The 14,065-nt window shown below is 39.7% G+C and overlaps 2 protein-coding genes across 2 annotated transcripts; both read right to left on the bottom strand.

Annotated features, from left to right (window-relative positions):
• Window positions 1-3,332: 3,332 nt before the first annotated feature.
• On the bottom strand, window positions 3,333-4,874 carry LOC146458300 (kelch repeat and BTB domain-containing protein 12-like). Its single transcript, XM_085090873.1, has one exon. The coding sequence runs from the start codon at window positions 4,872-4,874 to the stop codon at window positions 3,333-3,335; it is 1,542 nt and encodes a 513-aa protein (XP_084946999.1).
• Window positions 4,875-7,523: 2,649 nt separating this feature from the next.
• Window positions 7,524-13,279, bottom strand: LOC146458299 (alpha-1,3-mannosyl-glycoprotein 4-beta-N-acetylglucosaminyltransferase C-like). The gene is made up of 4 exons (XM_085090656.1): window positions 13,218-13,279; window positions 11,360-11,515; window positions 10,285-10,392; window positions 7,524-9,409 (listed from the first exon to the last, which is right to left on the bottom strand). Exons 2-4 carry the CDS (start codon window positions 11,511-11,513, stop codon window positions 8,256-8,258), a joined length of 1,416 nt encoding a protein of 471 aa, XP_084946782.1. The 5' UTR covers window positions 11,514-11,515; window positions 13,218-13,279; the 3' UTR covers window positions 7,524-8,255.
• Between the last annotated feature and the right edge of the window lie 786 nt (window positions 13,280-14,065).

The following is a 14,065-nucleotide window of genomic DNA, read 5'->3' as shown; positions in this document are numbered from 1 at the left end:
TGTCAGTTTCAAGAAAGAATTCAAAATGGCAAAGCAGTGTTGAAAATGGTTGCAATTTATTTGCTTATTTCCATACTACCGGAAGCCGCGTTCCCAAGCATTAACACGCCTATCGAACAAACCCGGTGGGTAATAGGCTTGGGCTAGATGGGTTCCTTTCCCGATCAGCTCCATGAGTGACGTCACATGCAATTGCGGACCAAGGGGGACTAGGCACGAGACTGAGTTGTCGGTATTTCCTGCGTCGGCTTCTGTACATCGTTCAAACGTGAGAAAAGTCCGTTTAACCCGTTAAGCCCTAACAGTGATCAGCATCAAATTTCTCCTTGTAATATCGATGCTTATTCAACCCCTGAGGTCATGAGAATTAAGGATATGATCACCCAAGGTGAATTTTCTTGATATTTTAATAACTTCTCCCATTACGTTTGTAAGAAAAGTATGGGGACAAGATAGGAGAATTTGTTATTTGATATAAGGGGTTACTTTGAGAGCTTATGCGAGTTCATTTAATCATTTTATGATATACTAAAAACAAATTCAGGAACCATTATGTAAACGGAGTTTGCATAAGGATTAGTTTAGCGAACCTCATTAGAATCCAACTTCGCTCGCACGCTTTAACACCTCAAGGTTCTTTGTTGCCAACTCAATCGTTTTCAGTTGAATTTTTACTCTTCTTTTAGCCTTAAACTAAAATCTGTTTCGACAGGATCTTAGGAAAACTTGGCTACTTCAGGCTAGCGGTTTGAATTGTTGTATTGGAATTCAGTTTTTCAGATATCTAAGGTTTTCCAAATTTTTTAACGAACAAAGAAACCCTAATTTCTCATTCCTTTCACTATCCGGCTCATCACAGCTGCGGACACCTAGTTTTCGCATAACAACAACGCTTACCTTTAGGAAAACCCAATTAACTTTAACATTTCACATAAATAGAGCTGCTTTGTAAACCATAATCAGAGGCAGAATAAGTAGCAGAAGTGATAGTTACTTGATCGCTTGATCCTGAACTGTAAAACGTTTTCTTTCACCACGGAATAAAACCAGTTGGACCACAAACCTTGGACACTTAAAATCTGTCCCGTAAAAATTAGGTGAAGTGAATCGTAAAATGATTTGCTAAACTCAGATTAAATACTGAGAATAAGGACTCTCGCAGTTACTACGCAACTTAAGCAGTTACGAAAAGAAAGCCTGAAAAAATTTCAGGCTTGAACGGGATTTGAACTCACAGACTCGCAAAAAACTTATCTTTGACGTGTCAGAGAAAAAAGCTTATCTCTAACGGACATGTCTAGAATATGTTTAACCGCAGTCAACTTTTCATTTTGCTTTTGCTCCTGGAGAGGGTACTCCCATATATGGGCTATATAGGTACGTGCCGCGAGATAGGATATGGTTTTTGAGGTTCTCAGTCCTTAAATATGGTATCATTTTTTCCTCATTTAGCAACGCGTTCCTGGATTAGTCCTTAGATAGGGTACCTAAATTGTATCAGTTAAATTGAAGCTTGTAAGCGCCACGTTTTACGAAAAAGAAATGGCTTTTTAAAACTGAAGTGTCCGCTGACGTATTAGATAGATAGATAGTTTATTAAAAACTGCATCGCAGCCAAAGGCTGAATTACGCAATTATTTTACAAATGCTTTATAATACTTAAAAAATTACAAATGAATCCTTGATAATAAGTCAAAAAACTGATCACAGTATTAAAAAAACGATTTTCATAGAGATTTGTTTATCCGTGCACATTAGCCGTTGTTTGGGTACCTTGAATAGGGTGTCATTTTTCGGCTTTGGTCCTTAAAAAAAGTATCCGTTTTCCCTTCCTTTACCCTTAAATAGGGTTAGGGTTCGAGAACCTTTGCGGTACACCCCTATCGAAAATTTTCGGGAGTACCCTCCCCCCGGGCTTTTGTATCTCTCGCTAAAATGGCCATATTTATGGTCCATTTTTCCCACTAAAATGCACGGATGATGTTTATTGTGCACATGTCTATTCTTGTTTCAACACCTTTATTTAAAGAGTTTTCTCTATCAGTATTAAGATATTCCTAGAGGCCCTTCCATTTAAACAAGAATAGGGGCTTTTCAAGGTTAACAAATGGGTTAATACAGCAAATATCGTCATAACTCTCAAGTCAGCTGAACTCTTCTCATGCACTCTTCATTCAGTTGTTAGGGCTCCGCTGCGTGGCGTCTGAGTTTTCATGATGCTTATCGATTTTCAGTTTCCATTGTCGCCAAAAATTAATATTCATAATAATATAATTAATTAATTATCCTCTCCCCTTGAGGAACTTTTCAGAGATAAAACAACCGCTCAGAAACAAATATTTCAAATACAATACTAGAAATACGTGACTCGCGAAGCCAGGGCTGAGTGGACAGTTGATTCGAAGTGATGTTGTCTTTTGTCTTTTCTTTGTGGTTTCCTGATGTCTCTTTCTTCGCTGCTCGCGCTGAGTTTCGTTGTTTAATCTCCCTTGGCGAATCTGTCTTGTCCCGTGCGCGTCCTCCTGTGGTTCATTTTCATCACAATTTGGTCGTGTTTCACCAATAGTAAACATTTTTCACTGCTCAATGAATAAACACGTTCAGCCCTCAATAATATGAATAAACATGAGTTGCGTCTGACGCCAGCCTGTCCAAGCAGCCTTCCCTTCGTTTGACGTCATTCAAACTTCGTTTGCACTGTTACCAGGCAACAGCACCGATGCCTTCAACGATCTATATAAATATATCTTTCGCTCTTGCGGCTTAGCTCCGCTTGGACCTTCGGCCCGACAAATTTATTAACCTCGCTAAGCTCGGGCCTTTGGTCCTCGCAAACACGGTTAAGAAACCTAACTGGCGGGAGGCCGACCAGCTGACTATCAACAAGCGCAACAAGGGCTACCGACAAACAACTGCATCCAACGATCCGAGCGAGACTTGCACCTGGAACTTTCGGATTACAACCCCGACGCCCCAACCGCTCGAAAAAGGGCTAGCATATACCAGTTCGGGGGTGCTTACTATTTACGCAAACCACCCGGATGGAAATTTTCGGCATAAATACGAGATTATTTAGCTTGTCTTAACAGAAGATGGATAACATGCAAAATGTATGAACATCAGCTGTAAATCCCAGAAGGAGTAATAAAAATGCATCACTTTGACCAGAAGCCCATAATTTCAGAAGTACTCCAAATGGAATGATGCGTACCATTTGATTTTTCGACTAAAATTTCCGGGTTTTCCATGTAAATGGTAAGCACCCCCTAATTTCTGGCTAAATCGTCGCCAATCCTCGGGCAATGACGACAAATGTTTGGTGAGATGCAAAGTCAGACGATGACGCATTTGTATTTTCCAACTCTTTCGGAGGACCTAGCCTGCCAAGGGCAAGGGAGCGATGCTGGCTGAAGAAACTTGCTTCCTTTAAAAACTCGTATTGAACAACAGCAAATGATCTGGAAATAACCACACCGTTCGCTTGCTGGGAGCATGCTCTCGATGGGCATTCGAGTTTTCTCGTCCCACTCATCTCGTTCAGGATCGTAGCATTCGATGATACAGTGTTCTTGGTTACGGACGCAACCCAAACCGTTTATTTCGTACAGCTTGCCATCCGCACACACCCAGATTGGTTTGAACAAGGAGCGGGCCCTCCTTGGCCTTCGGATAAGGTGCCATTCGTCAGATTTTTCATAGTACATCTCACAACTTTCCGCTAGCATCGAATCCGCGTTCGTCCCACCAGCGATGATGATTTTCCCGTGCGCAACAGAACCATAGGCCGGCTCCATCCTTGGTTCCTCAAGGTCCGCGATTCTGGTCCATGTGTTTGTACTGCTGTCATATCTATGAGCACATTTCAGTATATGGAGCGACACTGAAGCTGCACCTCCAAGGAAATATATAAAATTGTCTTTGGCTACAACACAAATTCCAGATCTTAAACCCAGGTCAAACGATGATATATCCTCCCATGAATTCCTCTCAGGATTGTACCTCGTTATGACGGAGAGATGTGTTTTCTTGCAAGGCATGCTCATCCGAAGAGACCGTAACAAATCACACTCCGGGCAAGATCCATTTTCAGACAGCAAAGCGTAAACTTCATCTTCATTTCTAACGAATAGTTTATGCAATGTCCTCTGTTCTTCGTATGGCAGTGATCTCCAACAGTCCGAAAATGAATCATAGAGGAACATTTTGCTTTCTCGTTGGGATATAAAATACATTTTACCTCCGCAGGAAATTACCTTTCCCGTGGAAGTCGGCCAGGCAGCCCCAGGAAATCTAGACCACGTATCTTTGCGAGGAAAATAGCACAGCTTTTGTTCTCCTTGGAACCCTTCCACACACAGCACTAGGACTGGAGTTTCAAGCGACTTTCTGGGCGCAACACTGATAGGATAATAGTCTTTTGAGGCTGTGAACTTTATAGCGTCTCTTACACGATCCATGCAGCCTTCATTATCATTTACGAGATCATTTGTCACGATATCATTGTGTAGGAAGTCACGCGATATATAAACAAGTCGAACTTCACGAAACAACTCGGCAAAATATTTCTTTCGCTCGCTTTCACGATTAATCCATCGTAGAATGATCTTGAACACGTCTTCCTCGTGGCTAACGTTTATTTCGTCACTTGAAATCCACATTTTAACTTCCTCGCTCGGCAGATTCAAAAAACCTTCTGTTTTCGCTACGGCGGTGAAATTTGCAAGAATGTAGCTTTTGGTTTCGGATACAAGTTCTTCGCAGTTATAGTTTTTCGCAGAATAGTATGTTGAAAGACTGTTCGAAGCACCCAATTCGTTTGTTAAGTATTTCCCAGCGACAGATTTTAAATGCGTAGGAAACAAATGGTGCGCCATGGTGATCACCTCTTGAGCGTTGGCTTTCCCCGTTATCTGAACATTGGAATAAAGACTTCCTTTGTGCTTGGAATGTGATGAACCTCCCAGTGAATTTAAAATTTTGGTTTTTAGTGGTTTAAGATGACTACGTTCACGATAAAATGTGGAACAAATTATTTTGACTATGCAATTGTGGCTGCACACGGTCCGAAAGGTATCCTGGATGTGGAAATTAGCCAATCGCAAGCCCGGATTCTTGTAAACGGAAATCCAATATGGCGGCTTCGTGACAAGAGAAGCTTGTTGAGATGGCAGGTGGTCAAGATGTCGAGAAGATTATTTGCTTTTATTAACAGACTTCATAACGTAATTTGGCCTCCGTAAAGAGATTCGAGTGCTGACTTTTCGAGCTTCAGCCCTCGAACTCTGGTCAAATAACTTAATAAATGTTAAAAATGGCCACCTGGTAGATGCGTGTGGCTACTACTGCTGTGATGGAAAGGTGGAAGACAGCTGTACTTGGGGAACTTAATTGGGTAACTGTCTTGAACTTTAAAAAGAAAACGCAACAACTGTGACTTGCAAAAGCAACGTGTAAACTAGATTTGACTCTTTGCATCACAAAGAAATACAATGACCGATCTGGAGAGAACAAACTGAAATCAACAAAATTAGAATTGCTTCAGTTCTAAAATTCATATTTAATTTGTTCAAACGTCAATTGCTAAAATGGCTTTAATATGCAAATTGCCAATGTTTACACGTCGCTTTTCCAAACGCTTTATATGAATTAGCAGAAACAGAAGAAATCGATAAAAGCTTCTCCAGCCAAAAATTTTATTCAAATAAACAATACACATGCTTTTAGGGGTAAAACAACTTGCGATATTACTCTTCCGTGCGGGTAAACACGCCATGTACTTTTTGCAGGCATTCGCTCGGCAAATTACGGAAGTTAAAAATTTTCGGCTCAAAATGATCAGATAGCTAACTTCTGTTAAAAAAGCATTTCAACATTTTGAACAAAACAAAAATTACCTTGATAATATTTACTTAAAAAATTGCCAGCTAAAATTGGCCACGCAAGCTTATATCAAATTGCAAGTCGCTTTAATATGCAAATTGTCAGTGTTAAACTCGTCGCTTTGCCAAATGAGAATAATTGATAAAAGCTTCTCCAGTCAAACATTTATTCAAATAAACACATGTGCTTTCAGAAGTAAAACAACTTGCGATTTTATTGCTTGCGTGGAAACACGCTAGGCAATTTTTGCTGGGACTTCGTCTCTTCACAAGGCGATCGTTCGGACGGCTTTGCAAGGTAAATTACAGAAGTTAAAGAATTATAATTGGACTTGTATATGGTTCTATACAGGGCATACAACTCGCAACCATAAACTAACGAGAAATAACACAACAATTACTATGACGTTTTGCCTCTGATATTACACTCTTTTCTTTATACAAGAACCTTTTTTTAAAACAACGTTGAGGCTGAAATTCACCTTAAGAACGTACATATTTAGTTGACAACAATTCGAGGGGTGGGATTACTGCTGTCGTATAGGGGACGGCGGTACGGATGGATGGAAAGTCTTGGGGTGGACGGGCGAATTTGTCCTGGCACATTGCCAGAGCTATCCGCCGATCGGTTAGCTCTGTTGGAAGAGCACTGGACTATCGTGCGGGAGGTCGCGGGTTCAAACCCCGGTCGGCCGGACCAACGCTCAAGGTCTTTTTAAAATAACTGAGGAGAAAGTGCTGCTTTTGTAATTGCAGCTGCAAACGGTTAGACTTTCTAGTCTCGTCAGATAAGGACGATAAACCTAGGTCCTGTCTCGCAACACTTATTAATCCTAATAATCTGTAGGGGACATAGTCCACGGTGTGTTGGTCTATCGCTATCTCTAACTTCATCTATCTTTAATGGATGGTGGGTGGGTTGGTGAGATAAAAAAATTAGACTGATGTTGGCCGCCAGTGGCGCCTTTAAATGCTGACGTCCGATCTCACCCCACAGAAGAATTGTATATGATATGTGCAGTATATAAATACATTACCACTGTTCCCTAATTCGAAGGATCTTTGCGACTCACGCCGGCATCGATGGTTTTTCGAGGCGGGTTATGTATCTGATGTACGCAGACGACTACCGCTAGGATGTTATTTTCCTCTTTTACTGTGGCTCTTTATGCCTTGTAGGAAATGTGGTATCCTTAATCTGGTAACGATGATCATATGTTTGTATTGAAGCACATACAGTCAACTCTCTCATAGCGACCACTTCTCGTAAGCGACCACGTCTCTTCGTAATCAACCGTTTTGTTTCTCAGTTAAATACTTCTTCAAGAGCTCTCTCGTAAGTGACCACCACTCAAATATCTTAAGGGACCGCGACCACTTTTTAGGCCAGAAATTACACATATTCTTTTGTTTTCTGTTTCCAGTAAGCGACTACCCAACATAATCACGTATGATCGTTAGTAAATCATTACTCAGAAGTGACAAAAGTTCAATTCCCCGGACTGCTGACAGATAATGACAGTTTACAGACAGAGAAGATGGCTATAAAAAGATCTGTAAGTAAACGGGAATTGTTACAGCGATCTGTTCCAAAATGTTATACAAAGTTTAATCAGAAGAATAAATAGATGTGAAAAAATTTGCCTAATTTTAGCTACTAAGGTAATGTTTTTATGTAATTAATTAATTAATTAATTAATTTAATCAATCAATCCAGTATTAGGCTTATTTTGTTGTCTTTCCCGTAAGCGACCACTTTGTCGTGCCCCAAGAGTGGTCGCTTACGAGAGAGTTGACTGTATCTAAACTATCCATACACTAGAGTAACAACAATTAATCAATCAATCGATCGAACTATCGATTGATTGATTAATTGATTTATTACACCCATTTTGAAATCACTGGTGATCCTTGCAATCTTATTGGCTCTCAACAGTGCGATTTATTCACAAACTAGTTTTTGCTCTAAATCACATCCTTTCTTTAACCCATCAAAATGAAATAATAAAAATAAAATACTAATGTTGACAAAAAACTGTGTGATTTCAAAATAGGTGTAATAAAGAGGTAATTAAACTTTGTGTCGTACAATTTTGGCCTGAGATCATACTTGTGATTTGAAATCACACGTATGATTTCAGACCAAATTGCGCTCCACTCAGTTCAATTACCATTATTAAGATAACGGCTGTTAATTGAATGCACTGATAATAGGAAATTCTACATAAGAATCCCTATAAATATCTAAAATGTTGTAACAGAGTGCGCAAAGAAAACGCTTAAAGACGAAAGACAACTTACGTTCAGTTATTTCGTCCACATCTGTATTGGAAAGTTTGAACTAAAACTAAATCCTGAAGTAAAAAGGAGGCGTGATTATGGCCAGACATCAATTTCACGAAGGAAAATATTCCCTTTCTGCTTCTGCGTTACAAAGATTCGCAAACAAATAATTTTCTTAGACTTTTCCAGAAACACCTTTACTTTACCTTTGTCGAACGATCCAACAGTTTCGAAATTTTCGCAGGAATTTTCCCTTTTAATCTGTTCTACGTTCTCAGCTGACTCAAAGGTAGCTTGCAAAACACCAGACTTTAACAAATCGCGCCTTGCTTGGTAACTTCCCGTGTCCACAAACACCGCTTGGACAGTGGTTGCTGTATGAAACTTTATTAGAACATAATCACCTTCTTCGGGAGCCTTTCCCCAAAAAGAACCGCTACCCTTGTCATAAGCATCTTGGGGTTTCCCTTCATGAGGAGACAATGATGAGGTCACAGTTGCAGGAGGATTGAGGCCTTTGTACTTTTGATCGTATTGGTCAAACAGTGGCTCAAGACTACCGTTTCCTCTGATATTTTCTGCAAAGGAAGAAGTGGTACCGAGATGTTGAAAGAGTGATGCCATGGGAACTTTACGCTCGCTGAAACGTGGACCCTTTATTTTCCTCAGGTGACCCATCAGCCAATCGATCGGCATTTCATCGTAAAAAAGATAAAAGAACGAGGCTGACGTTTCCAGGTCTTGCGAATGATAAGCTTTCGCGACGTTTCCCTTCACAGCGACGTCGATCAAAAGAAATACATCTTTTTCCCTTTTTACGAGATCTTGCAGTTTAGGGACAAAGCTGGGGGAAGACTTCACATCATCTTCAAGATGAAGGTAATATTGTGACAATTGCCTACAGTAACACATCACATAGGCGGTGTCCAAGTTTTGTTTTGAGCGCCAAAATCGTCTGCTATACGAGTCGCCAAATCTCTCTTTGATATTTGTCAGTGATGGATAGAATTCTGGATATGCTTCAATCACAGTCAAAAGCCCCTGGTCAATATATTTACCGAACCTTCTTGACAGTTCCGCCGCTGTAGCAGATTTTTGTGGCCCATCCAGATCAGCAAGGAATATCACAATGTAGATGTCTTCCTTTTCGTTGTCGCTCGTGTTATTGATGAGACCGTGAACGGTTTGTAGCAGATAAATTGTTTTACCCGGTCTTGAAATTGATGACATCCCTATTGTAAGATATCCTACAGAGAAATATGTACTGTAAGTTCTTTGAATAGTGAATTCATTGAGCCCTTGGAGATTCTTAATAGGAAAATCGTCCGGGTGAGAGTAAGAGCTATTGCTGGTAACAATTGACTGATGTTTGAACAACTGGATGGTTTCCATCTACTTCGGATAACGCAACTTACGGCCGCTTGTTATTTTCGTTTAACCCTATCTAAACCCATGCGGATGGGGCAAATAGATTTTACCAGCGGCGACTTTGATGCAGAATAACTTCTTTAATACTTGAGCAAAAGGCCTGAAACTTGAGGACATTTTCAGAAATTATCTGGAACAATTTGATGTTTTCGGTTACTGTTCATTTACTTTGATGCTAACACGGCAACAAATTTTTGACAGGCCGTTTATTTTTTTCAAAAAATGGGAAATCCCTTTTGAAAATGAACAAAAATTACGTAATGTTGGTGTTCCCTGATTTGTTTTAGTTACTTTTAATTTTTGTTCAATTTCGGCGCATTCTTGGAGTTTTGAGGAAATTACTTAATGTTGGTGTTCCCTGATTTGTTTTAGTTACTTTTAATTTTTGTTCAATTTCGGCGCATTCTTGGAGTTTTGAGGAAATTCAGAAATCCAAGATGGCGGATCCAAGATGGCCACCATTAGCAATCATGACGTAATTTCTAGGTCATGTGCAGACCTAAAGGTAACCTCTTTGGACCTACTATCTCTCCCCCAACCGGCCCCAGACGAGAAAAAAAAAGGGCGGTCTAGGCAGGGTTAAGACAGCTTCCGGTGATCAAAATAAAATAGAAAACACAGTAACCCATCTGTCCAAGCTTTTCATGGAATTTTTTCTTTCATTACCTCGTTAAATTTGAAGAATGACACTTACGTTTTGCGGTTGGATATCTTCCCAGCTTGGTCACTTTGGAACTGCGCATAACCTCTTCAGCTGGACACAAGGATGGAGGCTTCACAATTGTCGAGGCACTAGTAGGTGCTAGAAGAAATTTGTAATTTTAGATCACTCAATTAAATAATAATTACTAGATTTACATTGAACAGATCAATACAATTAATCTGAAACTGTATACTTGATGTACCATACAATCAAATTTATTAACATTGAGAGCAAGACTATAATACAGATAAGAACAGAATTAGACAAAAACAATTTGTGACTGTGATCTTCTTCCAGATAACACAATAGAAGCTAAAGCGTTGACGCATTTAAGCCGGCATTGAAAAGCCACGTTGCTGATCGGTTGTTTCTTTTTTAAATACTCCTGTACCCACAATCATGATTTTTATGGCACTATCCATTGCAGATGCAGAAGATGTTACGCACTATCTACTCAGTTACGCTGTCTCTGATAAGGTCAACGATAATTTTGAATAAGTCTTAAGGAGATTTTTGAGGTTGAACCCGTCTTTACCATTAGTCTCGAAAGGCTGTCGAGGATTGGTGCATGATATTAAAGCGAGCTGAACCGAAGCAACAGTTAGGGACTGGTCAAAAAGTATGGGGTGTGACATTTGGAAATGCGGTGGGTAAAAAACACATGGCCCACCCCCCTCCTTTTGGCACAAAACTGACTGACCCACCCCTAAATGAAAGTTGACCCTCTATTTAACACTTTTTTTGTTGCATAATTCAAGGAAACCATATTTCGTGTATAACGAAAATCGTAAACCCTAACCTGTTATAAAATAGGATGAGACACCTCCCATGGCAAGCTGAAAATTGAACGACCCACCCCTTACAGAGGGCTGAAACACTGATGACCCACCCCCTCTCCGCCTCGATCCACCCCACCTTATACTTTTTGACCAGTCCCTTCACACAGTTTTTTGAAGTATTGGAGCATATTTATACCAATGTATCACAAAGTGTGTCAGACTTCTTACAATATCCCATACTAATGACTGTCTAAAAAGTTCTAATAGGTTGATCCTTTGTTTCTTACCCGCAGAAGGACATCGTTTCTGTATTCCCGTGGAAGGCTGGTTCGAATAACTAAACTGGGTAACGACAAGCATTAGTATCCATACCACGAACAGCAGTATTGTTACTCGAGCAAGGTACCTCCATGTCACGCAAGTTCTGATTTTCCGGAACATACCTGCTGTGTAACATAGCAAAATATTTTAGTTAAGTTTAGTCCTTTTGGACCTCAGTAGACTGGAGAAAAAGTTGTCGACAACTACATCATACCACCATAACTTTTGCTTATACACGGTTAGTTTAAAGCGATAGCTTGCGTGGTCGTATTGCAACTTAAAAAATACGATTCTTTTATACTAAAGTAATACTAGTAAATAATATACCAATAACACTGATACTTATAGTACTCAGCCTCGGATAATGCACTTCTAGTGTTCTGATTGGTTCACTAAATCCCGGTTATCAGCTCATATACCATAGTTTGTCCTTATATGGAAAACGATTACTCCAGGTGTCGATAATCTAACATTCTCTTTTTCGGCGGGAAGCGAAAGTTTCTTCGGAAAAATGGGGAAAAAAAGAAAAAAAGAAATACCAGACAATCCATCTCAATATAACAACAATAAAAGCCATAAAGTTCGGTATGATACTATTTAATGGTACGCATCGCTGAAGTTTCCTTTAAAAATGAGAAAAATTACACGATTTTACGACTTAGATCACATAACAACAATAACAACCGGTTACCTCAAAAAATTTCAGGATGGCTTGCAAATCCTGGCGGTACGAGGTTTTCGAAATTAATGCCTGCCCTTATGTTTCTAGGCATCTGCGAGGACTTTATTACAAAAGTTCTCCTATGAAATCCGTACGAGCGGCCATAATGTTCGTTTCCTTCGCTCTGCACCGCACAGCAAAACAGTTTGTACAAATCAGGGGCACCGAACGACCAAATCTTCCTAAATAAGTCAGAAGTGCCTAAAATGGATTTCTGTATGCTTTAGAAGCCTGTTTGGTTAATTTGGAGCTGCCCTAACAGATATTTATCTGTCGTATCTTGGGGGAACTTTGGTCACGTCGAAAGTTTGAGGGGGCTTTTTTGTCTCATGCGAATGTTTTAGCTATCCTGATGGGTCTTGTCGAAAGTTTGAGGACACAAAGTAGCCATACTTTCATTAGAAAATTTTAGGGGACGTTTTCCACTATACCTGTGACTACGAAAATTAAGCGAAAATCTTAACGAATAAAAATGCTCATCCGAGTATTATAGGCGTAGAACCTATTCATTCAAAACGTTAGGAGATAAATATATACGCTCTATCAAACCTCAATAATGTAAATTCCTGATGATACCTCAATTCCTCACCGAAAATTTTAGCAGCTTTTAGAATAGTTACGACGGACGAAAATTTTAGCGGACAAAAACACCATCCCAAAATTATGTGAGTTATCAGTAAACGTGATTACATCATTTCCGAAAATTCTAGGGAAACTTCATAGCTTTCAAAAAAACCTCCAAAAGTCTAGGGGATCGCTAGGCGGAAACTTTCGAAATTTTTAGGGGACCTTCTATCCGAACAGATATTTTACCGAAAGATTCCGGTGGGTGCTCCTGACAAATACGCACAGCTATTTCGCTTCTCAATAAGCTTGAGGTTGTACTGAACGCTTGTCTCATTAAGGTCTTACCTCGTACATTTGGACTTGCCTTAAGTGTTTCAAAACGTCTGCGAGGAATTCAGTTCAGCTTAAAAAAAACGTCCTTATTCTCTTCCTTCTCTCGGTACCACACAGCAAGACATTTGTGCACAACTATTACGCTTCTCGATGAGCTGGAACTTCAAAAACACTTGAATGCTTGTCTCAGTTGTAACTCGTACCCTTGAACGTTTCTTGAATTTGAGATGTCCGGCTGTGTCCGATTTTCTTCGCTTTCCATTTTTCATTCAATTCCGTTCGCAAAGTGATGCGCGTGTCATGTGATTATTACGTCTCGCTTTTGTTGGACGTCGCAAGTTGCCTCAACATCCGGTCGTTTTAATTTGAAAGAAATTTGTACTTAAAATAAAATTTATTAAATTTCAACAGCAATATTCAAACGCGGAGAATTTAATAAAACAATTATTACATTCGCGCTTGTTCGGATATTACTGAGATTGGTTATGGCCAACTCGGCGCTTCGCGCCTCTGGCTATTTTAATACAATCTCATAACCAACGCGCGCTCATGGAATAATTGTTTAATATCAGTGAAAGCTTACAGAAAACCCTGGTTGTAAAACTTGATATCCTCGCCGTCAGCAAGAATATTAACTTGTGTGCCAAACTTATTAGTAAACCATTTATCGAACGTGACACTTCGACCGTGAGAGTTCGAGACGTCGAGAGGATTGTACAAGCAGCCCTGCGGTCGCAAGCAAAACACTCCGCGCATTAATTACAACTTGCACACAGTTTGCAATGTTTCTATCATTTCCAATGGTGTCTTCGTAAATAGAAAGCCGTCACCCGGCTCCTGGAAATAAATTCACTTGTGCAGATAACCCAGAAGTGCGATATCGCCATTAAATTAATTAAAATGTTCAGAACACTAGATCTGGCAGGTCTACTATGATCGAGTGAGCTTTTTACACAATACGAATTATTGTAGTTTTTTATATCCATTTATTTCTTTATTGTAAATGTTTGTTTTACGTAAGAGGATTAATTTGTATTAGAAATTTAAATTT

The sequence above is a fragment of the Pavona decussata genome, unplaced genomic scaffold, assembly GCF_977016875.1.
Source record: "Pavona decussata unplaced genomic scaffold, jaPavDecu1.1 SCAFFOLD_233, whole genome shotgun sequence".
NCBI classification, from domain to species: domain Eukaryota; kingdom Metazoa; phylum Cnidaria; class Anthozoa; order Scleractinia; family Agariciidae; genus Pavona; species Pavona decussata.
This window is presented reverse-complemented; position numbering and strand designations above follow the sequence as displayed.